This window comes from Atta cephalotes, assembly GCF_000143395.1.
Source record: "Atta cephalotes unplaced genomic scaffold scaffold00005, whole genome shotgun sequence".
Classification (NCBI taxonomy): Eukaryota; Metazoa; Arthropoda; class Insecta; order Hymenoptera; family Formicidae; genus Atta; species Atta cephalotes.
Window position 1 is genome coordinate 7,423,645 of NW_012130069.1, and position 27,022 is coordinate 7,450,666.

At 31.9% G+C, this 27,022-nt stretch overlaps 2 protein-coding genes across 2 annotated transcripts in view; one reads left to right on the forward strand and one right to left on the reverse strand.

The window, feature by feature from the left end:
* The first annotated feature begins 7,723 nt into the window (after nucleotides 1-7,723).
* Nucleotides 7,724-10,469, forward strand: LOC105626441 (U3 small nucleolar ribonucleoprotein protein MPP10). The gene is made up of 4 exons (XM_012207742.1): nucleotides 7,724-7,794; nucleotides 8,296-9,625; nucleotides 9,936-10,044; nucleotides 10,135-10,469. Exons 1-4 carry the CDS (start codon nucleotides 7,724-7,726, stop codon nucleotides 10,467-10,469), a joined length of 1,845 nt encoding a protein of 614 aa, XP_012063132.1.
* A 1,905-nt stretch (nucleotides 10,470-12,374) lies between these two features.
* Nucleotides 12,375-27,022, reverse strand: part of LOC105626442 (aryl hydrocarbon receptor nuclear translocator homolog) — a 35,932-nt gene continuing 21,284 nt past the window's right edge. The window contains exons 3-12 of the mRNA XM_012207743.1: nucleotides 20,594-20,751; nucleotides 15,645-15,962; nucleotides 15,190-15,393; nucleotides 14,035-14,226; nucleotides 13,625-13,783; nucleotides 13,403-13,553; nucleotides 13,140-13,297; nucleotides 12,886-13,064; nucleotides 12,667-12,811; nucleotides 12,375-12,592 (exon numbers count right to left, since the gene is read on the reverse strand). Coding sequence (XP_012063133.1) covers nucleotides 12,375-12,592; nucleotides 12,667-12,811; nucleotides 12,886-13,064; nucleotides 13,140-13,297; nucleotides 13,403-13,553; nucleotides 13,625-13,783; nucleotides 14,035-14,226; nucleotides 15,190-15,393; nucleotides 15,645-15,962; nucleotides 20,594-20,751 — 1,882 coding nt within the window. The remainder of the gene's footprint in view (nucleotides 12,593-12,666; nucleotides 12,812-12,885; nucleotides 13,065-13,139; nucleotides 13,298-13,402; nucleotides 13,554-13,624; nucleotides 13,784-14,034; nucleotides 14,227-15,189; nucleotides 15,394-15,644; nucleotides 15,963-20,593; nucleotides 20,752-27,022) is intronic.

Sequence of the window (27,022 nt, forward strand, 5' to 3'; positions counted from 1 at the left end):
AAAAGACGTTAATAAAATTATTGATAGAATAACAGAAACTTAGAAAGAGGAATTTGATCACCAAATCGCTTTTTAAATCTCTTTAAAAGTAATTATCAAAGCATGAAAAAATAAGAAACGATCGATGTGACAAACGAACAAATTACCACTTCCGATTCATAACAGTGACCAAGGCGAATATTGATGATATTCGTGACATAAGATTCTAATTTATAAGATCTAATTTAGATAACTCGAATTTTTTCTCGTAAACCATTTCCTAACTAATAATTTAATAACTTTAAAAATGTTAAGTTATTAACCAATATCCGGAATCCGGATCTCATGGGTGAAAATTCGGATTTAATATATGCAAGGACCCTTCATTTTCAACGAAGCGGTAAGAATTGCATAATAAAAAAACGAAACCATAATATATTCCTCAATTTTCCTTTCATCAATTATTAGATATCAGCAAAAGTAACCTTAAAAATTCGAATTCACATAAAACAAAATATTATAATGAATTCTCATTAATTTCTTTTCCACATAATATTTAAATATTTCACATATGTTTTAATTTTACAAAAATGCTACCATGTTTCTTCCATAATTGCGTGTTTATTCATAAGATATATAAAATTAAACTAAATCTTCATTTTACAATTATCCACAATCTCCGCTATTAGAATTTCGCAATTCGTAGCTAAGAGATTTCTCGTGACGTTCCATCTACAAGTTTCCCTTTGATTATTCTTCTGCAGAAACTCTTTCCTTCGCTTTCGTCAATTTCTCTTTGCATAAATTCTCTCAACGTCTCGCGAATCACTGCATATACTTATTGCAAATCCTTCATGAAAAGTGCAAACGACAGTGCAAATTGCACGACATAAAGTGACTGACGATTTACTACGATCGACGTGATGGATACGGGACCGACAGCGAGATCGTTGTGAATACGGTCGGCTTTTCGGGTCACGTTTAATATGTATCTAATGTCGACAAGACCTTCATAACCACAATACTCTGCGAATCACAATAGTCTGTGTCACACCAAGTGTGTAAATCACGCCATAAGGAAGCTGATGCAACTAAAATGTTAAATGACACACGAAAAAAAAATTAAAAAATTTACGAAGAAATAAAATATTGAGAAAGTCGAGACGAAGAAATTATTACAGAAGAAAGGTTTTAAGCAGAACATGTAATGGAGAAAGAAAAAAAACAGTACTTGAAAAAGTCGATGGATTGGCGCTTTAATGAATTAGAATTGTTTTTTATAATTTTTATATTTAATTTTAGTTAATTTGTCGTTTCTCAATCGTCTTAAACACATATTAAATATGACATTAAAACATATTAATTTTAAATTAATTAATGGTTTAATCAGTTTCTATAACAATTAATATACTTAATGATTTTTTATATTTTCATCTTTATGTCACGCTATATGCAAACGCTGTTGTAACAAATCAAAGTATTTCTTTATAACATTAACGTAATAGTATAACAATTATTTGTATGTGAAAAAACAATTCTTGTATAATCACGACACCGATCTTCAGAAAATTTTTTATGTATATATTTTATGAATATATATAAATATGTTTATACATATTCATGCATGAAAAATTTATAAACATATGTAAACATGCATTAATATTCATAGACATGTATAATTGTATATAAAATATATTCATACATGTTTGTACATCCTTTTTTCTTTTGTAAAATTACTTTTTAGTGTAATAGAAATTATAATAATAATATGAAAACATTACATAAATAATTAAATTAAAAAGGTAATTTTCATATTATTTGTTTTAGAAAAAATCAAATTTGAAGAAATGTAAAGAAATTACTTATGTACAATTATATATAATTATGTATAATTATATATAAAATTATGCATAATTATGTAAGAGCAATTTTTTTTTACATTTTTCCAAACTTTTTTTTTTTAAACAAACAACGCGAAAATTATCCTTTTTTAATTATTTTTTTATATTTTCACAGTAATATTATTATTTTCATTACATTAAAAAATAATTTTACAAAAGAAAGAAGGATGTATAATTATACATGTATAATTGCGCATGTTTATGGATATTTATGCGTGTTTATGTACGTTTATACATTTTTATGCATAAAAAACTTTTTAGTTATATTTAGAAGTATTTATTTATATAAAGATAATAAATTATATATAGACGTTTGGCCAAAACTGGGCCATCTTTAGTATATCAAAATGATAAGAGAACAAGTGTATAATTTAAAATAATGATGGAATGTCAATATGATAAAAATATTATTAGCGCGATTAATACAAAGATGTCCACAGATGAAACATATAAAATTATCTAGTCATTATAAATGCAATTATTATGTACTGGGTCTATAATGATTTAATTTTGCTATTTCTTATTCGTTGTATCTTTACAATTATTTTCATTTCACATAAATGTTGTGCAAATAGAATTTCAGGCATAATTTAAGATATTCAGACTATAAAATTAATATAAAATGCAGAATTATATTGTTAACAATTTTTTAAAATAAAATATACTCTATGTTAGAAATAACGATAATTTCATAATTATATCGAGTTTAAAGATTTTTTAAAAATCAAATAGAAACTTATTTTAATAACGTGTGTAACGTGTTTGCGAGCAGAATAATCCCCGATAAAAAATTTTTTTATGCATGAATATGTTTAAATATGTATAAATATACATAAACACGCATAAATGTTCATAAGTATGTATAATTATATATGAAATATATCCCTCTTTTTTTATAAAATTATTTTTTAGTAATAATAGTAATGTGAAAACATAAAAAATAATTAAAGGGATAATTTGCGCATTGTTTGTTTTAGAAAAAAACAATTTTAAAAAAATATTAAAAAATTGTTCATATATAAAAATAATTTTATATATAATTATACATAAGTAATTTTTTTACATTTCGTCAAATTTGATGTTTTCTAAAATAAATAATGTGAAAATTACTTTTTTAATTATTTTTAATGTTTTTACATTACTATTATTATTTCTATTACAGAAAGTAATTTTACAAAAAAAAAGATGAATATTTATTGTATGGACATATTTCATATAAAATTATATATTTATGATTATTTATGCATGTTTATATATATTTATACATAATTATACATATTCATATATGATAAATTTTTTACCGGATACTGCGTGAAAAAAATCCCTGCGTTGTGACTTATAAGCTCCTTATCAGTTGCATTATATTGTTACATTACCTAGTTGTAATGTGTATTATATGAAAATATCTTTTTTATAGAAAAATTTTAATGGAAATTTTAATGGAAAAAACATTAATATAATATAAAAAGTTCTTGTGTGTTTCGCGACAAGTAATTTATGGAATTTCATTTATTTTGTTTTATTTGTTGTAAATCTATTTTGTCAATCAATCAAATGAATAAGCTACAATCTATTATGTTAAAATTGATGCTGTGAATGTTCAAAAATTAATTATTTATAATCATATGTAGCATTGCATTTTATTTATTTTTATGTATACATATGTTTACATATATATATATATATATATACACATGTGTGTGTATATGTGTAAGATAAGATTAATCAGTCGTTGTAATAACATTATTATATTTTTTTCTTGTAAAGGACAATTTTTTCATTTATACGCATTGCAAAAATATTTTTAAAAATGTACATATTTTTTCTTTACATCAATTTATATATTTAATTCTTGACTGAATATTTGGGAATGAGAGGAAAATATAAATGCATAATTCGTTTAATTATAGGTTTTGTTGTATCAAAATATTCTTTATTTGTATGTCATATATATATATTGATTATATGAATATCCTGTACTAATTTAAAAATAAAGAATCTGTGGAATTCTTTGAATTTTAAAATTCATAATATTTTGTTTATACAAAATTTTTTATTTTTTCATTACTTCTTCATCATTTATTTCATCAATTTTAATTTGAAAACCAATTATTTCAGTCATTATTTCAGTAATTTTTTTATATCCATCAAGCTTATTTTTAAAATATAATTTTGTATATAATATTTTTTCTGATTTACAATGTTAATAAAAAAAAGAATTTTTGTTCAAAATTCTTTTGAATTAAAAAATTTAATTATTTCCAATAAATGTGAATCAAATAATAATTCAATAAAATTAAATGTTCTTACTTGATTTATTAATATTATATAATTTTATTAATTTTATATAACTTATAACACTAACCTCCTCATTGAATTCTATTTCATTTTCATTTTTTATATATTATTTTTTTTATTTTTTTTTGTGTATACTTGTGAAAATTCGAAAAAAAATATTATATATTTATAATTATATAATTATATATGAAACATTTTTTTTCCGGATAAACATAATAGCTTCAAGCAAAATAGCATATCAAACGCTGATCAAGTTGATAAATAATAATAGACAAATCCAAGATTAAATATGTATCATAATCGTTTGTAATTTTTAAGTAGGTCTATAAAGCGCTCTTTACATTCATTTCTAATATAATGATAAATCTGTACATTTTATATAGATTCGTTATCTGATAAAATCTTTGTGACTCACCGATCGATGCCCCGATCTCTCAGTATAAAGCCGTGCAAAGTCTTCATTATATTTTACTACACCTTCACTAATTGGCTATTGGTTTGATCGCGGCCGAGATAGCTGCGTACCAATAAAAGAAGAAGGAAGACGGATTGATGCGCAGCAATGGAGTTATCAATGGTTACATGATTCTGTAACATACAAATGCAAGATACAAGTTAAAATAGTTTTCAAAATAATCAATAATTAAAAAACTAATTTTTATTAACACATTGAATTTTTCAATAGGTTTTCAATAGTTTTTACATATCCATTAAAATAATAATACACTTTCTCAAAATTGTTCATGAGAATAAATTTCCGTAACGTTTTAGATTCTTTTTTTTATTTATTATTTTTAATTATTGAAATAAAACAACCTAATGGGAAGAAACGACTAATTTTTTATGCAAAAAATAAGCAAAAAGTTTGCTTACCGCAAGTTGATCCATTGATTTTCCTGAGCCTCCTCTTCTTCCTCCTTTTCCTTCTTTTTCTCCTCCTCTTCTTCCTCCTCTTCTTCACAAAATTGTCAAGCCTGCTTTTCACTTTTCTTCTCTTCTCATTATTTGATTTGTGATAGCATCTATTCATTCATCTCATTCATCTCAGTTGAAACAAATAATTTATTAAAAATTAAATGCAGTTGCAAATAATTGCGAAGGGTGCGCCCTTCAAAAAATTATTAGATATTTTAATAATTAAATATAAAATTAATATAAATTTTATTTATCAATTCAATAAGTCGTAACAATTCATTTTAGAGTCAACCGTCTCTCGTATTCGTCGCATTCTGCAAATAAAAACATAAATGCAATTAATATGTCTAAGTGATTTCGTCTCTCGCGTTATCAATTTCACACACCAAGAGCGACACGACGCGCAATGCGCGTCTTTTTCTTAGTGAATGTTGAATCTATGATTGCGCGAACTAAGTATTACAATAAATGACAAATATAGTTTTAATATAAGTTTCAATTATTATTTTTTCAAATTATTATTTGATCGATGCCAATCTCGTCTCTTAATTATATTTGCGTTTCATTTACAGACCGAAATGTGTAAATGAATCGTAGTTGTAATTAAGATTAAGAAGGCGAGCTTCGTTTTTACGCGGTTAACTTCGCGTTCGCCAAAGGCGACGTTGTGACGCTGCATTTCTCGCTCTCGTCGTGTTCATGAATTTTCCGTATTTTGAAATATATCTGATGCTCAAAATGCGAAAATAACAATCATAAAGGGCAAGCGTATATTATAATATACTATAATATTATAATATATATTATAATATACGTTCTTCTTTTATAAATATTATTTCCGTATTGCAGATTGATATTCGAAAATCTCATTGTCAATTGTTTAAGCGATATACTTTCGCAAACAAGTTTTACGAAATACGCGTTTGAATGGATTATTAATATGCGATTACTGAATCTATAGTCACGCGGAGGTTAAATATGAAAATATATATTTAAGTTATACATTCAGATATTATATAGGTTTTAATTATCATTTGATCGTGCGTTTCCATTTATTTGAGAGCCAGTCCGTTCCGCCATGTTATTTCCTATTCGCCGCATTTTGCGAATGAAAACCGCATTTCGTGAATGCGATCGAAATGGGGAAATGGTTTTCCGCGTGCGGTTAACTTCACGCGTAAAAAGCGACGCGAGACGCAACGACACGACACGACGCCACATACTTTCGACTGAATAATCGGTATGCTAGTACTGTACTAGTACTATACTTTAGTACTGTACTTTACAATACGCGATATTTACACTGTTACGAGAAGTAAAGACAAAGTTATTTATTGATTACCTTAGTAAAGAAATCCAACGAACAATCCTTTCGTGCTGTTTCTCGTCGTTTTATATTTTATGAGATTCCGTCGTTTTATATTCAGCAGAGATTAAAAATATGAAGAAAAAAATCACAATCGATTCGAAGACAGGGCTGCAAACTTTTCCAATGACGTTTTATATTTAGCAGAGATTAGAATCTGGAAAAAAGTCAATCGATTCGAGGACAGAGCTGCGAATAGTGCGAACTTTTCAACGTTAAAATGACAGGACATACCCCGTCCCCTGCTTGAGTCGCAAAAGCGTGAAATTGCGAATTACGGGCTATTTATGAGCCGTCAAACGACGAATCCCACCACTCGCATGCCAGCCAATGAGCGCGAAGCTTCCGAATGTGGTATATAAATCCCTGCGCAAAAAATTTCAGTCTTTTTCGGAATTTGGGACCATGCGTTTTATAAAGATAGAGAAGTACCCATTCGGCAAATGCTTTTACGATGTTAGCATGTATTTAGTAGTTCACGTTACGTATACTGTAGAATTTCAAAGTGTTTTGAATAGAAATTGACTAGAAATTATATTTTTTCCAAAAATTAAAAAACCGATTAGATAAATGAAGGCTATCGAAAATTAGATAAATAAATGAAGACTATCGAAAAAATTATATATGAAAGAAAAATCGAACTTATAAAATAATAAGCATAAATTGTGAATCATTTAAACACCGCGCAAGTATAGAAATATACTTATTACTTAAAGTTCTATAATAAAATTTTAAATCAAAATATTAATATAGCAATACTACTCCACTGAGTTTTATGTTGTGTTAGGTATTAAATATATTATGATAATAATCATTACGCTCACTTGTGTATGAAATGAAAACGACATTAAGTTTTTTGTATAATATATGCGACATTGGAAAATGAGATTAACGAAATTATATCGACGGCAGAGAGAAACCTGAGAGAGAACGTATTATTGTGTAGTTAACATCCACTTCTTTTGAGGGCGGTAGTGTGCGGCAGCATTTTGCAGTTACAGATTTTGGGCATATGTTCTCTTAGGTTTTTCTTTGGCAAGAGCCATTTAGAGCCTTTAGAGGTCGGTCTCTAGTACTTTTTAATATTTTTGCGATACTAACAAACTCGGTCGCTTCTCTTGTAAATAGGATTCTAACTAGAGGACATGTGTCACACACATCCGCACATATAAATCAATATAAACTCTTTGAACATGTGCGGTATACGTGCTTGATCGTATTATAAAATATCATTTAAACAGGTTTATTGTTAAAATAATATAAAATGGCTGTCGTCTTTCTCAGTAATATTATGTCTACACTTGATGATATTCAATCGCTAGAACAAATAAAGAGGTAAGTTAAGTATTATGAAATCTTGATGATAACCTAAGATATTTCGAAAGTAAGAAAATAATTTTTATTGCTAATGGTAATTACCACTTAGCTAAAAGAAAAGAAGTGAAATATAATGTTAAAATATTGATGTTAAAGTAATATAATGTTGGTAATTATATAGTTTAGCACAATTATCTCCAAAATCAATAAAATTAGGATTATTCGATGCATTTTGCATGAAATGAAAGAATCTGATAAAGCTGGCACGCTTTTTTTGTCAGATTCTTTCATTTCATGCAAAAAACGTATCGAATAAGTCTAATTTTATTGATTTTTGAGGTGATTGTGTTAAACTGTATAATTACCATAATGTTAATGTAGTATAAGTTAAAGTAAGTGTAACGATATTATCTAATGGAAATTTGTAATCAAGTATAAAATAAGAATATAAAATATTTTTGCATTAAATATAAAATTCTGCAAAAGTCTTTTGAAAATAAAATCTTTTTTCATTTTTAGTAGAAAAACTAAAATCAATGTAGCAGTCCTTACAAAAAATATTTATGATTTTGCTAAGAAGCAATCCTATAAAAGAGAAAAATCTTACACAAATACGAATGCATTACCAGAATTAGTCATAGAAGGCTTTGATGAGGAGCAAATTTGGCAGCAATTGGAACTGCAGAATGAGAGTGAGATAGCACACATTTTTAGCGACATTTCAATTTTATCTGAAGGTAAAAAGTTGACGATCCCAGTGAGCTCCAGAAAACCTGAACCTATACAGATTGAAAATGATAATTTAGCTCAAGAGGCTGAAGGCATACCTGATGAGAAAGAATCAGAGGACGAAAATGTAGAAATTAAAAATAATTCACAAAGAAAATATAAGAAAAAATCTTCCATTGTAGACGACAAATTTTTCAAGTTACAAGAACTAAATGAATATTTAACTAAAGAAGAGAGAAAAGAGAAACAAGGAAAAGATAATGCTGGATCGGATGATGAATCATTGGATTTATTTAATGAAGTTTCCGAAGAAGAAGATGGAGATAACATTGAGAAATACATAAAATATGCTGATTTCTTTGATAGTCCTGAAAGCGAAAATGAGCAAGTTAACAAAAACCAAAAATCAGATTACAATGACAGTATTAAAGATTCTGAAGGGCAAGGATCAGAAGAGGAGGAAATGGATCTTGATGAAGAAGATGAAGATCAAACAGTTAAAAAAGTAAGATTCAATCTTACGAATGACTCAGATGAGACAGATAGTTTAGAGAATAAGGTGAATCTTAATAAGAAAGACAAAGAAGAAAACATAGAAGAAGCTATAGAGTCGAAATCTACTTTGGAGGCTCGTCAAGAAAGGCTGTCAATGAGGATCAAAGAATTAGAAGATGAAGCGGTTAGCGAGAAACCATGGCAATTGAAAGGTGAAGTAAGTGGTTCAAATCGACCACAGAATTCCTTGCTGGAGGAATTTCTAGTTGTTGATGTGAACAGAAGACCAGCACCTGTGATAACAGAAGAGACCACTTTGAAACTGGAAGACATAATCAAGCAACGGATTAAGGATAAAGCTTGGGATGATGTCGAGAAAAAATTCAAGCCAATCGAGACACCATTAGAATATAAGAAAAAATTGATATTAAATCAAGAAAAAAGCAAGGAAAGTTTGTCACAAATTTATGAAAAGGAATATTTGAGACAAAAGCAAACGTTAGATCCAGAAAACGATGAGAAAAAAGAAGAAACACCACAGTTGCATAATGAAATTCGACAAATGATGCGTTCTTTGATATCAAAATTGGATGCGTTATCCAATTATCATTACACTCCCAAGATGGTAAGATTTGTTATAATTTACATTAAAAATCAATCAGAGCTTTTATGAATATAGTAATCTAGTTAATAATATATAGATATTAATAATAAAAAAAAATACATATTCTAAGTTAAATGTTTCTTTGTAAATAGAAACTATTCTTGTAATTTGTATAAATAATTTTCTATTCTCATTATAAAATATTTATATTTTGAGATATTCTTAATAATTTCTAACTTTCATCGAAAAACGAGGTAGCGCGTTTCGCACTAAATGTATTTGAAGATACAATATGTAATAAGATATATAATATATACGATTTTTGTTTTAGGCTAAACCAGAGATTAAAATTATTAGCAATGTACCTGCAATTAACATGGAAGAGGTAGCACCTGTCACAGCCACTGATGCAACTCTATTAGCGCCTGAAGAAATTAAAAGTATTTATCATATTATATTTAATAAAACTATTGCGTTGATTTATGAGTTTTTTATTTTAAATAAAATAAAACTCTAATTCTTATTTCCAGCTAAAGAACGTGGCGATCTTATCGGTAAATCAGAACGAACGAAAACTGATATGAAGCGCGAGAGAAGACGAAAGAAATCGAGGCAACGGGCAAAACAGCAAGCAATAGAAAAGAAGGATAAATTAAGAGCACTGCAACCAGGAATTGCTAAAAAGTATAAAGATAAGAAAGAAAAGGTTGCGTTAGTTAAGAAAATAACTAAAGATAGAAACGTTACAAAATTAAATGAAACAACACATAAAGTTGCGAAGTCTTCGACTGCATTTTTCACGCAATTACAAAATCAAGTTAAAAGTAAAATTAAAAAAGACAATTTGTTCAAGAAGAAAAATTAATGCTACTTAGGCTGTAAAATTGAAATTGTAAATTTTGTATTTTAAATTTAAATGAAATTTAAATAAAAAAATTGTATTATATTTTTCATCATTCCTTTTGAAGATTTCATGCTGTTTGTTATATCTTATTGCCTTTTTTGTGTTATCATGAGTATAATGCAAAGGAACTAGCAAGAATTATTAAATTCTTTACATTCTGTGTAATGTAAGATTATATATATATATATATATATATATATATATATATATATATATATCATACACACACACACACACATATATATGTACACACACACACTAAAAATATTTTTTATAGTTTTATTGCATGATATGCATTTCTAACACCCTTCACTCTTTAAATAATAATAATCAATTTCTTGTGGAATTATAATATATGAGTGGATATTGTGCAAAGGAATATATAACAATGGATAAGGGATTTATGAAATAATCTTTTTCTTTGATAGAGACGAATTCATACTTAACACATTCGCATATAAATATTGATGCCTGCATCAGGCCCAATATATTAGTTATTGTCAAAAAGTGATGGTACTATTCTCGTCACGATGTAGGATGATTAAAGAAATCATGTGTATATGTATAGTTCGTATATTAGTGAAAAATGTTCCCAATTCATCATGATATGCTGTAATTTCGTTTCAATGTGCTTGTCAAAATTTACTAAAACACGTACAAACGCGCTAAGTCACACGTGGTTACTTATAAATGCAATTATTCGTATATGTAACATTATCTATATTTTTTTCTTCAAGAATATCTAAAAACGTGTCTTGCACAGAGAAGCAAAGGTGGATTACAATTTTTGTACATTGTCAATGTCTCGAACGATTTCTTATCGCGTGTTGATTTATGATTGCACTGTTTATAATTACAAAGATCTAAATTAAAATAATTAAGCTAACCTTATAAATCTAATGATAAGCTGGTATTAAAATTACCGTGATTTGTGTATAGATTTTTGATTGAGAAGTTTTTTAAAAATATTTTTTCTTATTGTTTAGAGTACACTTGTTATTTTCATTTTTCTTTTTCTTCGTTAAATATTTATCGAATCGCATGATACAGGTTAAAATTGTTATGAAAATTAAAATTACGTTACTTCATTTGTATAATAAGCACAGATGCTTACATATATTTAGAATACTTGTAACAAGGCCGTGAATATTTATCTATAGGCCATTCACTCAACTAATCAATCAACTTTATACACAACTTTCACCGCTATGAGTAGATTTCAATATTAGAATGAACTTCAATTTAATTCCAGATTTATTAAAGTACAATCATCTAAATCACTGAAAGCATTGAAAGCGTTTTTCAGTTATTAGTATCTTTATCGATTACGCATTTAGTTTCAAATGTAAAATTTATAAATGTAAAACTTTATTTTTTTTAATAGCTTATGCCAAATGTGGATAGCCCATCTGTGCGTATTATATTCATTTCGAGCACTAATTAATAACCGTCATGAAAGTACATTTGCTCTTGATGTTTTAATGGTATTCCCAGTGAAACCATGCTCGTTTAGATAATTATTTCAAACAATCGGAACGCATGACAGTAGCATCTGATACCCATGACAATGAATAAAAAATCTCTCGTTATAATACGATGTATAATATGTAAATAATCCAGTAGACTAGGCTGTCCTAATCCCAGTGCGATCGTTTTTGCAGAGTCTATATATGCGGTGCTAAATTGTTAAATCGCGTTTCTTCTTTCTCTATGAACGATCCTCCGGATGCTGATGTGAAAGTGCGGATTGTGACGCTCAAGATCAAAATCCCCGAAGTGATATCGAACAGCCAGAGAAAGCCTCGAAGAGAGATAATTCCTCTAAAGTAAAAGCTGCTTCTCAGAGGCGTTTCGCCTTTCTCGTTGCTACTCGAAGTTAGTGTTGAACATATTCAATTCCTCGAAGCCGGACGAGCCACCTTGATCTTGCAGCATCTGCAGCATGTCAGACAGCTCTTGTGGTTGTGTGCCGGGCCCGGCCTGTCCAGGATGCGGTGGTTGCGCTTGCGCGGACACCTGAGCACCGGTTTGTCCGTCCGGTTGCTGCGTTTGTTGATGCTGTTGACTCTGCCAACCCCACATACCTAATGACAAATGCACATTTGATTATAGCAATTTCGCATAATTAGAGCAGAAGATTAAGATATGTTGGACTAACCAGGATTATTAGGCACTGTTGTGACTGCATGATATTGCTGTGTAGCTGGTGTTCTAGCACCGCTACTAAGCTGAGTATACGTCGGTCCGCTCGGTGATCTCGATGGACTTAATTGACTATATTGGTAGCCTTCCGTTACAGGTTGCTATTGGAAAATATAATTTTAGACATTTGTAACTTTTCGAATCTAAAAAAATTAAAAAATGAGAAATTAAATACCTGTCTTCCAATTGCCCATGGTTGCGGAGTTGGAGATGTATTAGCCGGCTTCTGAATCCTACTTAAGACCGACGAAGATGCACTTTGTTGTCCAGGTGATCCATAAGCTATCGGCGATTGCGTCGTCTCATAGCTCTGATATACGTTCTGTGTGCTGGACGGCCTCGGTTGTTGCGGACCTGTAAATAATATGCATTTAATGTTTGACGTTTGATATGTAAAAAATAATAGAGAACATGCGATAATTGTCTTACTGGCTGTAGCTACAGCAGCTGGATGCTGCATCATGTGATGTGCGGAGTACAGCGGATCCCTGGTAGGATGTCTCTGAAGAGAATAGTCCAGACCAGGTTGTCCATATGCAGGTACAGCTTCGCTTTCCGTTTGACCGTCGCTACTAGGATGAAACGACCTGGATAAAGACATGCGAGTATTTTTTTTTCATGTGAAAGAAAAAAAAATAAAAAATATAGTATATAAGACATTTTTGAGGTTTTAAATGTAACTCCATTCTTACTTTGCATGCGTGTTTGTGCAGACGATATATTCGATGTCTTCGTTAAACGGATTTAAGAACGCAAATGCTGATGTCCTCAACCACACCCAATCACGATTCTTAGCTCGAAATCTGTACATTACAGACACGACTTGTCCTTTCAATTTCAATACTAGAAAACGAGCCACAGGTTAATAATATAAGCAGAACACATTTAGATATGTAAGGCATAATATGAAATACCTTGTTCAAAACTCTCTCGCATATGTGTCAGATCTTCCGGATGGAAAAATTCGTAGCAAGGATGACCTAAAAGTTCTGATGGAGTATAACCCAAAATTCCGCCAACTCTTTGATCTACGAAGGTAAATTTACCTTCTGCAGAATGACGTGATATAAATTCTACAACGAACAGAAACATAATTTATAATGAAAACGACAAGCTTTTGCATTGTTATATGAATAAAGTGAATTTTATTGTCAAGTGGTTCCTGCACAGACAAGATATGACACGATAGCCAATCAATTTATCGCTTTTCCATAAGAGCGAAAGAACGATTGATTATCGTGTCGCATCTTGACACATGGCTTTGCCACGTCCCGTGTGCAATAGCCAAAATTTTTAATTAAATTGTTAATGAAATGATACTTACCGCTATTGCTATTAGAACCTGCTAAGTCGCTACTATTTGGTGTGCTAGTGACCTGTAATCGCCCAATGGCGACAAGGCAGCAATGCGTGGAGGCATTTTCATCCGTAACTACACCGTCTGGACCAGTTTGAATGCCCCCGGGACCTCTGTCACCTAGACCCACATTTGGTACACATGGGGGAACAAAATCACCTACAGCGTAAAATCATGAATCAGTTCATGATTTCCCGTTGATCGGCTCTACGAAATTCGTCTTACATACTAAAAAGCTACCAGAAACGTTAAAAATCTCATACTAATATATTAACGTGATCGTAATAATAGTCAATAATAATTTATAATTTATAATTATAATGAAATTAAAATGTAAAAATGTTATATTAAAAATTAATATTATACACCTTAAAATTTGAAAGTTGTAAAGCAGTCGATTTATTACATTTTATCACATTTCTATTACATTTAATGTGCGCCAAAAACATCGTTATATCTTTCTTTTTTAACGTAATCGATAAGATTGAATTAATCAGCGGTTGCCACAAAGCTACCGGAACAAAAAAGGCTACGCACGTGATCATGAATATTAAACAAATATGTTAACAGCCGTTAACTACCTCGCCATGACTTTTAATAGTGACTTTCCATTCAGTGGTGAAACGAGTATTTGTCTGAAGAGACAAATATTTCAGATCAAAAAACATATATAACCAATGAAAAAAACATCTGATAATATTTCTTTCTTTCCTTAGATCAGATAGATTTATCATTTGAATATACAAATTCATCGTATTTTTTTAGTTTCTGCGTTACTAACTTTTCATAGCTGATCAAAAGCAAATATCGATTAAAAAAACACTTTAAATTAAATGCGGAATGTTTAACGAACGATACCGAGTCGAAAAATTCAGTCACGGCAATTCTTAATTTACAGTACACACGTGGTATACGCGTTCCGTCGTGTTCCAGGAACGGTTCGTTCGTATTCCTTGAGCGCGACGTCTCCCCCGCTTTAAAATAGAAAGCTGGGGCCCGCTGTACGTTGCGCTCGAGAAAGAGAAAAAAAGAGAAAGAAAGAGAGAGACCGTTACCCGGGAAGCACATCGACATACAATCTTATGCGATTCTCTCGACTCAGTACACCCGTGTCAAACTCACCGGTGGGTGGCCAATTCTTGATGTATCCGGTACAATGCACCACCGCATAGTTCTGGCCATCTCGCGCCGGCGGTCCTAGAGAATTCCTTTGCTTCATACGATGTAGCCCGTGTGCCGCTGCCATGTCACCCGAGGTTTGCAGGTTCCCGACCTTCATGCGACAGATGAAGCCTCTTCTTGAGCCCATGCATAGTCGCATCGAAGCTGCAATTGGAAGACCCATTATTTCTTTCTGACTAAATATATTTCTCAGAAAAAGGAGATATCCTGATGTATCGTTATAATTAACAATCTTCAAAACATCTGTAAAATTATTTAATAAGATAATCTAATAATGAAACAATAATAAAGTAACAAGATAATAAAATAATTTAATAGTAAATTGGCTCGATGATATAGAAACTCTGCAAAATTGTCGAATAATCGCGAGTGATTCGTTCTTTTTCTTTATTTACATTGTCCTTCCTTCTTGACCGTTCCGGTCTTGAGGTCCAACACTCGACCACCATGCTGTGGCTCCGCCGCGCTGAGCTGCTCCCGAACTTTCTCGGTATCGTCAGGATGAACTTGCTGGTACAGGCTGGTGCCAAACCAGTCGCTCTGTGTGTAGTTCAACACCGGCGCTACCGAATCGGACACGTAGATGATTCTGCCCGAGTCACAGCTCACAACAAACAGGAAGCCATCTGCCGCTTCGAGAATCAAGTGTTTCAACTCTTGATCCGTAAGGAAGGACGGTTTATAGGCGTTGTCCGTGGAGGTATTTCCGGTGCCTGCGAATTCGAAAGATCCGAATATAAATATATTTTATCTGAATATTATAACCTTTAGTACACACGATTGGATTATTTGTGTCTGTATACATATTTATTTTCTTTGAAATACTAGGAACATTTGATTGAAACAATAAAATTTTGTTCTTTCTCCTTTTTAATACATAATTTTTTAAATACATAATTTTTTTTAAATACATAATTTTATAAATATCTAAAGATATTAAAATATATATTGTATACGAATTACTTATATTTTTATATACTTGAAAAATAATGGAAATTAATTCAAAATTGATCCATTATGTGTAGTAAAAGATCAGAAAATCATAGTGTATATTAAGGAATTAAGATTCTTATATATATATATATATATATATATACATACATATATATGATTGGATTTATTACAAATGTAGTATATCGAATTTATTAGTTCGCTACAAATTTTTTATTTGATGTGAAAATTCAGATCTCCCATGTTAATAAAGCTGAACGTTTTCTAAAATTATCGGTTGAAGTTTTCGAGAAAAAGAATTCGATAGTACATTCGTCAAGGAAAAGATGATTGCTTTTAAAGCATGAAACCTTGAAAAACACTCTGCAAATTCCTAAGCAAGTCGTGTCCTATCGAATATTGAAATCGCCTCTCGATAGCTTCTTCCGAAGTTGACCTCCGAAGAGACGCGAAGACTGCGGCGCGCTACGGTGTGGTACCAAAAATGAGGACGGAGCACCTCGCCAGCGGAGGTAACTATCGAGGTGCAAGATCGGAATTGCAAAGCGGACGGCAGATCCCAAGAGAAAGAGAGAGAAGGAGAGAGAAGGAAAGAGAGAAAGACAGAGAGAGACGCGAGAGAGAAAGAGCGTCTCTCTCGCGTAGCGATGCGATCTTTACCCCGATATACGGAGAAATTCCGGGAAGAGGTACTTTAACGACTTCCAAACAAGATCTATGGAAGACCCCCGGTGACCTTCGTTACCATTACTTTCCATGTGGTATGTCTGCCGGTCCAACGTTACCTTACCACGGTTACCTCGACACCTTCCGTAAAGAGAATCTGTATACAGTTTTCATCATATTGATGATATCAAAATTTTCAAGTAACAGATCTTTACGATTAAATATTCACTCGAAATATACACGAAAAAAGAAGAAATTTAAAAGAAACTTAAATATCATTATACACGCACGTATATACATTTGTCGCGGACAAAAAGATTATAAGATTGCAATTATCTTTTGACAATCCTCAATATATATTAAAAAGGCGAGGATCGCACAATTATTATATATTTAAACAAAATTATCGCTATCTGTTTAATAATAAATGCTAAATATATATATATATATGAAACTATATATAGAAACTATATATATCTTAATTTTATATATATAAAATATAAATAAATATTCACAAATGCATAATTTTAAATTCATGAAATTTTTTCCGTATAATAATACAAACATTTATGCAACAAAAAAATCTAGTTCAATTGGACCAATAAAAATTCGCTTAAGATCGATGTGTGCTACTCGACATCTGCCACATTTTTAGTATAAAATCTCATACTGGTAGTCATTTAATTTCCATTTCTAGGCATTCTACTTATATTTTTACGTTGAACAACAACTGTGATCGTCAAGATATTGATTCTTGTCACGAACATTTCCGATATTATCAATTTATTCATTACATTCAATTATTCGATACTGTAAGTTTCTAGTATATAAATATTTAATGACAAACGACTAAAATGTTTCTCATTAAATTTCGATATTTATAGATGATACAGTATCTAAGTAAAAACTAGAAAAAAATGCATATTTAACATAATTAACGTTGCTGATTATCTCTTTTCGATTTTAAGTACCTCCACGAGATAACATCGTGTTAAGTGTACGTAAAAAAAAACCGACCTCATCGTTCTCGCGACAGAACGGCGTCGTCTTTTCTATCGACGTTCGTCGAACGGTTCTTCAGCCTTCTGGCAGTTTTTATCTCCGGTGTCCCAGGGTCATAAAAAATCCGCTGGTGCTCGGTACTGACATACGTCTCGTTGCGACCGCGTAATACTCTTCTACATAGCGCACGCACGGGGCGTTCGCGCGCGTAAACGAGCGTCCTCCTCCTCCTTCTCCCCCACCCACCCTTTCTCTTCACAGGTGAGAGAGAAGAGAGAGACAGAGAGTTCCTTCTCTTCCGAGCGAGAGGGCGATTTGTATGCAGCAGCCCACGTCGTCGGGAAAGAGGAGAAGCGGCTATAAACAACGCGACGCACCACCAATACCTAGGTGAAATCACGGCGGAATCACGCATATACACGCGCGCGTTCACGCACAATACGCAGCACGCGTCCATCGGCCGCAGGTTCCCTCGGGCTCAGGTAGATAGATAGATACCCGACAGAACTACCAAAGGGACAGCCGCCGACGGATGGGACACGCAACTCCGCCCATCGTGCCCACCGGAAGCATATATCGCGCTCGCTGCATTCGATATGACCACCAGCACTCGAAACCCGCCGCAACGTTACGGTGCATCCCTCGTCTTTTTCTCTCCTTCTATCCTTCTTTTTCAGAATGTCCATGTTAATCGGTTAGATAGATATCCCTATGGATTTACTATATATATCTGTGGAATCTTCAAGTTTTACCATCATCTGTCATAGTTGACTTTTTCTGTTCTAATAACGAAATTTTTATGGAATTTATTTATGAAATTTCATAAACAAATTTATTTTCAAAATCTTCAGCAAAATTGCAAAATTATTTCCTCTCTTTCTAACAAAACCGATTTTGATCTTTTAAAACAAAAATTTCGCGTGAAATAATCGAATAAAAATTATCAAACAAATTTATTATCAGCAAAATTTTCAGCAAAAATTGCAACATTATTTGCTCTCTTTTGACATCGAAAATCATTTCGATTTTTTAAAACAAGAATTTTACACAAAATGATTTTACTAAAAAATACTCTCTGCAAACTCTTTGCACAGTTTTTCAAATAAAATCAATCAAAATTATCTATTTAATCATTTCAACATTCGAGGTTTTCTCGAGAAGATAATAATTGCGATCACTAACAATAAAATTTTCATATATTATAATTGTAACATTTAATGAATTAAATACACATGTCTGATGTATGCATCCACCTGAAGTTTTGACATAAACTTAAGCGAAATATTATTGACCTTTTCATCTTCAATTTAACAAGGAAGTCACAGATATTTACACTGTCGACAGTGTAAGTATTCTAAAAGCGTCGTAAATTTTCGCTTCTGCCGAGGTAGAGATCCGTGTTCTCGCGCGTCGACCCGAGAGGGACTCGAGTGAGTGTTTCCCTGCGTAATCGATAGTCGTAGGTACGTAACGTAACGTATGGCGGGTCGACTACGGCCGTAATTTAATCGGCTTCATGTTAAGGCACCGAGATCTCGCGTTGCGTCCAAGTTATTGCGTCGCTCGTGCCGGATAACTTAAACATCGCTGCAACTTAATCGTCACGTCCCGCGTTGAAAACTGTACCGTTTCTTATCGATGACTGGAAAGGATGAAGAAGAGAGAGAGAGAGAGAGAGAGAGAGAGAGAGAGAGGAGGGAGGGGAAGGGAAGTAAGTTATTCTTCTCTCTACTACTAGATAAATTTAAATTAAGTTGAAATGAAATTACAGCGAATAAAATGTAGAAAGAAAAACAGAATGAGTAAATAAGAATGAGTAAATAAAATATGAAACTGAGAATAAGTATATATACACATTCATGAGAAGTTATATCCTCATTATCTTTCGAAAGCAAATCTAATGCGTATGCATGGAAACTGAATTTAAAAAAATGTATATTCTACTGAAAGAAAAATTCTCCAGTATTTACTAACTTTGCGACATGTGCGAGTTTTCAGGACTCGAGAGGTAAGTTAAATTCAAGTGGCTTATGACTTTTACGAGTGATTCGTAAGTTATTGACGTTCACCATTTTTTTTTCTCGACGAAAAATCCCTCAGAGAACTTTCTACTTCGAATAATGGAGCGGCACTTCAACATTTTGCCACTGTATTTTTAGCGTATTTGTTTCTTGGCAATCATTTAAAAGTAATCATTTTTACAATTTTTTTTCAATTTTCGATATTAAACCTAATAATTCAGTTCTCAAATAAAAATACCATTTAATTAAAAAATCACTTTATAAAATACCACTCCATATTATTCGAGAAGGAATTTATATAAACATAATAATCAAATTTGAAATATCTTTACGATTAAAGTATAAATTATTGATTTAATTCAGTAATGCACAACCAGCGATGAGATCTACTTGTGAATTTTTTACACTCCACCGGCTCATAACCGGAAATATAAAATTATATTTTCTGTTTAATGTAAATGAAATAAACATTTTGTCTGCAAGAGTTTACCTATTTCTGAAAATAGCCCTAAAAAGATAGCGCATCAATAATTTAATTAATTAAAGATCTATTTAGTTAATTAAAATAAAATTAAAATTAAAAATTGATTTTAAAAAAGAACAACCTTAATTTGAGGTCTTTTTAACTTTATCAGATAAGTAATTGAAGAAAAACAAAGAAGTGATTGTTGTAAATAAAATTTCGTAACATCGAAGTTACTCACCTCTGAGAGCTTTCATGTGCGCCACCGCCATCCTGAGGATCGTGAGTTTATCGGGCTTCCGGGCCAGGGCTGAACAGGTCGGCACCATGTCGGAGAGCTCCGTGATGTAGGCGGTCATCTTGTTCCGCCGCCGTCGCTCGATCTCGCAATGATTCTCCCTGCAGTAAGTCGCAAGACAAAACCGAGGTAATTGCATAGTTCAAAGAACCAACGTGCGGTTTCTCCTATTACGACTAAAAACGGCGTGGACAACGAAGTTGAAACGCGGAACAACCGTAGAGAGGAAAACAGGAGTTTCTTGCGCGTCCTGCACAAGAGGAACTTTGAGTCGCAGAAAATAGCGTGAAATAATGTTCGCGATACGGTATTCAATTTGTTGAATTGCGTTTCTTGCGTTAACATATACAATCAGCCTGGGCCCGCTTCAGCATGTAAAATGCTAGTCGGATTTAATTCGCTTATGAAACGTATAGTTGTTATTATAGTATGATATCGTTTCAGTTAAAATAATTATTAATCCACGATAAATAAATAATTATTAAGTTTTTTTATAAATAATATTGACATTGTTTGTTAAACTTCATGTGAAGAAACAAATCTCGATCGTGTCTATATTCATTAGTAAGCGCCTTAAGGTTTTCATTAATTTACCATTAATTTATCATCGTGCTTCACATAAAGCTACCTAAATTAACTCGGTTACGGACGTTGTTGGCGCCATGATCGATTCGTCCGATAAATTCTCGAGTAGTCCATCTAGATGGGGGAGGATATCGGGGCGAGACCACAATTTGAGGCCTCCCCTGTTATTATGCTACCAGAGGGTAACCGCCGCGAGTAACGGCCAGGCACGTCTCCCTTTACTTCGACGGCAAGCTGCGTAATCGCCGGCGCGCAAATCGTAAATTTAATGGCATTTAATTCGCGACAATTTTCCAAGAAACTTCGCGAAGGCAGACCTCCGTGCGCGGATCCGCACGCAACACGTAAGCCGGATTCCCGCTCGATGCGCAAATCGAGCGGGAGTTAATTTGCTATCGGCACTACGTCCCGTTCACCCAACCAATCATTTCATGAAGTCAACTTTGTGAACCGAATCTTCCGATCTAGTTTATGATCGATCATCTTCTGCGTATTCTACGAGCAACGTTAAGAGGTACAGATACTTATATCTTTGCAATTGGCCAGGCACGGGACAGAAGTAAACAGAAAGAATAAATGACTTATAATTATTTTTCTTTTTTTTAATCATATTTATTTTAATAATATTTAATAAAAATATTTATGTATAACAATTGTGAAAAGTATTTCCTGATAGGAATTATTGTATCAACTGACAAACTCTTTATTGAACTGAGCAGTTTGATCGCCTATTTTCTGAACGGATCTCTGTCCTGAAATGGATAAGGAAGGAGATCGGTTCACGAGATGATAAAAAATTTGTTCAGTCCGTGAAATGGGTAGTTTCACGATCAGACCGTAACATCGATATCCTATCCGGATACACAGGGTGCGAGATTAAAATTTGATATCGATATGCTGATTGGTTTGCGCTAACTTTTTTTTCGCGGTGTCTACTCCCTGCGACTGGATGGCCGCGATATGAAATATTGAAAAATAAAATTGATCCATTCAATGGAACTGTCGTATCCGTGGACGTAGCCTATACTTATCACTGTATTTCACTATATTTATATCTGAAAATTAATTTTGCCCGATCTAATGAATTTTAATTAGAACTCATACTATTCGATTTGGATATCCAAGCGCATCTCATATCCGAATTTTTTCAGTATCGAGAAAATATCCTTTATTACATCATTACATACAAATATTTTCACACAAATTGATTATTTAAATAATAGATGAAAAATTTAATAAATTATCGAATTTTGATATAATCAGTTCTGTATTGACTTGGACATTTATAATAAAACTTATAAAAAATACTTAAACAAAAAGTCAATAAATATATAATAATATATAAAATCTGATTTTGTTCATCTTTCTGTCACCTTTTGTTCTGCCTTTTGTGCTGCCTCTTGTACTATATTTTGTACTTCTGCGATTGAATGACAAGAGATTATATGCTGTTGTAATTTTACTATTGACTTGTTTTTATGAAAGATGCATTTACAAATATTGCATCTTTTAATATCATTTTCTATTGTGTAATACTGGCTCTCCCAGGAACGTTTTGACATGATGTATCTTTGCTTTATATATCACAAAATATCGCTAGATATAACACTGTTTCACTGAGAAGTATTAGTGAAGACTGATCAGGAAAGATCGAGGAAAAGTTGAAGAAAGTATCCGATTCTCTCTATAAGCATATAAATATTGACTCGTGATTTAAATTGGTTCGTCAACGTAACAACAACAAGAAAAGAAATATACTGTGGCGCTCCATTCCTAATTAATCTGCAACTTTATATCCTTACTTAGGATACTTCAGATTCGAATTTTTAAATTCGCTAAGAATAATAATTTTTATCGTAAATATTTATAAAAACTGAAACGTGCACGGTAAGATAAAACGTTATAAATCTACGTGTATTATATTATAGAACATTATGTAAAAAAAATATATTTTTAACATTATTGAATATTAACAACGAATGGTGCAATCAAAATATCGCCTCGAATCGAAGAAGGATATAAAAAACAATTGACATTGATTTATACATGATTATTTTTTTTATATCTTTTTTTTTCGATTTACAATTCTGTTTTAGAAATTTTGATTTATCTAGTTTTAAAAGTGTTATATATATAGATTATTAAATTATAGTTTGAAAATTCACATCTGTATTTTTTAAATAATTTGGAATTGTGAGTACAATCAGATCCAATTTTCTTGTCATCAAAATAATAATAGAGAATTGTTCTTGAATCATTTATTTCTTGGTGAATGGTGAGTTTCGTAAAAAATGATTTATTCGAAAGTTCAAGAAAGAAAAAGATGACAGATCGAAGAAGAAACGAAATCGTCATGATTCAAGTCAATGCCGATCGCCTTTCACATTCTTCTTATTATACGATTCGATGTAATTTTTTCGTTGAGTTGTGCGCGCGGGCGATCGTTATCGTTATTATTGTCTCATCCCGAGGACCAAGGGAATCCGTAACGCTCGACGACGTCGTAGATAGCCCCGGCAGAGGCCTGCTATTTAAAAGAGGCCACAGCGCTTAAAGCGCAAGTATAAAGCGGAGTATGCACTGCGCGGCATGGTAAGGGAAGAAAAGGATGGAGGGGTGGAGGAACGCGATCCGTGAAGAGGAGGACGGGGAGAGAACTCCTGGGTCAGAGGTCAGACGCTCCGAAGTTGCCCGTTCGCTCCGTGGGTCCAAGCTCCGTGTACCGGGACATACCGGGTGTCCCGGTACGATCTCACACCAGCTTCTCTCCGATCTGATTCTTTGATCTCGAAGTCACAATACGTTTTTGTATTTTTATTTATTTATTACATTTTATTACATTATATTTATTATATTTTATTTTTATTTCTTGAATAAATCGTATATAGACATTCTTTTAACTGAATGTAGAAACCTTTTTCGATTGAAAATCGTTATTGTTTTTTAAAGAAAAAATATCTATTTTTCAAACTATTTTTTAAAAATATTATAGATATACTAGATGAAAGAAATTTAGTTATAAAAATTAACGCTTGCTTACTTTTTATATACAATAGTTTGAGTAGCTGTATGTTGTGTGTGTAAAATGTTGTGTGTCTAAAATTATATATGTTTTGGAATAGTAATTACTATGGAATAACAATTACTAATTATAAAAGAAGTTATTCAGTAAATCACATTGGCTAGAATATTATAAAAGTAAAATATACAACAACGTCTTAATAACATTAAAATATATGACTCAAAATATAATTATAAATAAACGACAACACAAAAAGCAACTTTTTTTTTTATTAGTAATAATGATTATGTATAACTTCAACAACTTACAATGAACCGAGTTATCACCGTATTTACCACGCTATTTGATACACAGGGGTCATCGGATGCTATGGCGAACGACACGGTAAAAGTACCTGATCCCTAGGCCAGGGGTCAACGCTGACCCCGTGACACCAGTCACGTTACTTGAAAAAGAGGATACTAGTTGAAGGTTGAAGTAATAGATCCCTTTATTCGCCGTGACTTCATTTTAAGCATAAAATGCGACGTGTGCATGTCTGACGGAACTTAAAACTGCAAGATAGAATGGAATCTAATATCGCGGATATATGATTCGTTTTCCATCCGTACCATTAATCAGTCACACAAGATTATATAAGATGTTTAAATTTTTCTTTCCATATTCTCTAAAATCTATGAAGTGGAATATAATATTAAAAAATGAAATCTCATTCTTAGAAATTGACGACACTGGCTCAATTGTCACTTTTTTCACTCTTTAAAATTAGATTCTACTCCAAATATTTTAAAGATTATATCTCTTTAGAATCTAGATTCTAAATTCTTGCGTAACGATCAATTGAACGTCAATTGAAAACTACGCGATGGAGTTATAGTAAGCCGCTCCAATTGTTGTAGAGGATCGGTCACGATCATCGAAATAGCATTGATACACCCTGTACACGGTTCTCTATGCCGTGATGATCTAATGTTGGTTCAGAAACACACGCGCTGTACAACAGTAAACAAAGTCTCATGAAGGAGAAAAATCCTCTCGAGTACGAGTAGAAGACGATCGCGAAGGAAGAGAGTTATCATCAAATTGCTTCGCATTTAGGAATGCTTGTGATGCCACGATAGATAGATCGATACTTTCTTGACATCGTCCGTTTCCGACATGCTTTGTCTTCGATATTAATTCTATATCGAACGTAACATGATTGTGTGACGCTTTATAATGCGATTTGTAATACAATTTATAACGTCTGTTCGCAAAATCGTCTAATAACACTCCTTTGTCGCATATTCGACATTCCTGAAAGGCTTGTATGCTTATATTTATGGACTTGCGAAACAGAGTTGTGCGTTGTTACTCAATCGTATAATTTATTGTTATGATTTGCTTCCCATATACGGCTGCATCGATATCCATAAAATTAAGGATAAATAACGACGAATAAATAATGCATTCGCTGACCTTGCATTGATAGAGGAATGTAGGAATGATAAACAGATATAAGTTATTGTATATTCGGATTGTCTTAGTTTTTGAAATTATAAAAAGGCAGACAATATCATACTACGCATCTGACTATAACCATGTTATCTATGATTGAGAATAAACTTTAATGATAAATGTAACTTCCTTACTTCGTATTTGCATCTTGTTTGCTATTCTTTTTCATTTACATTCAGAATTCGATATCTTATTGAATCTTGCGCGAGCTTCTTATATTATAATTTTAGCAGCACATATTAGATTTGTAAAAACTAACATTTGATGATGCATTTCTTTCAAAAAACTACACGTCATCATAATATAAACGTTAAATAAATTTTTAATTGATAATTGTCTTCACGAATCGATTCAATAACCCTCGTTAGTTAGTAACCCTTCTAGGAGTAATTTCCCCGTATGTTCAACTGTTCCGTGGCTTATTACTCCATGGAAGAAGCCTTTTAATTAATTGGCCTATGAGAACAATCTGCGCGACGATCTGCATCATGCCCTCTCCACAGTGAGGCAACGTTGGCCTTCCTTACGCGGCATTTAAGGCACGTGCTTTTCACTGCAGTGCAAGATAATCTCTTCTCCGTTTAGAGCCTCCTTACGGCGTTTCTGATTTCTATGAGATTCTAACATCCCCGTAAACTTTTCCAACTTACGAAGGCTTAGCGTTATGATCATTCGGCACGTCTGATTACCGCTCTAAAAGACATTTCGGCCCCCTCCCTCTCTCTTTCTCTCTCTCTTTCTCATTCTTTCTTCTTATTTTATAAGCAAAGGTTTTCCTAGATAGAATGAAAATAAAATAGGTAATGTATCAGAAAATTAATATAAAAATCTGCACCTGTTCTGCATCTGTTAGAAATGTTTGTAAATTTACAGTACTTTTACAATAAAAATATGCAGTAAATTTACAAATATAGGGTAACTATCCCTATTAATGAGTTTTGTATTTCAATAAGCCATAAAAAAATAAATAAGAAAAAAAAAATTTTTTTTGTTAAGTTAAATTATTAATGTATAGGATACAAAATATTTTATTTTTTAATTATTTATTTATTAAAGTATTTTAAATATTTTTCGAAAGATATGAAAAATTTATGTGAATCCAATAATACGTACTACAAGATTTTAATTTATCTCTATTAATGTGCCCTGTATTGAAGCTGAGAACGTTATGAGTGTATATTGAAATAAGTATAATTGAAATAATGATTTATGTTTTATATATATATATATATATACATATATATATATATATATATATATATATATAT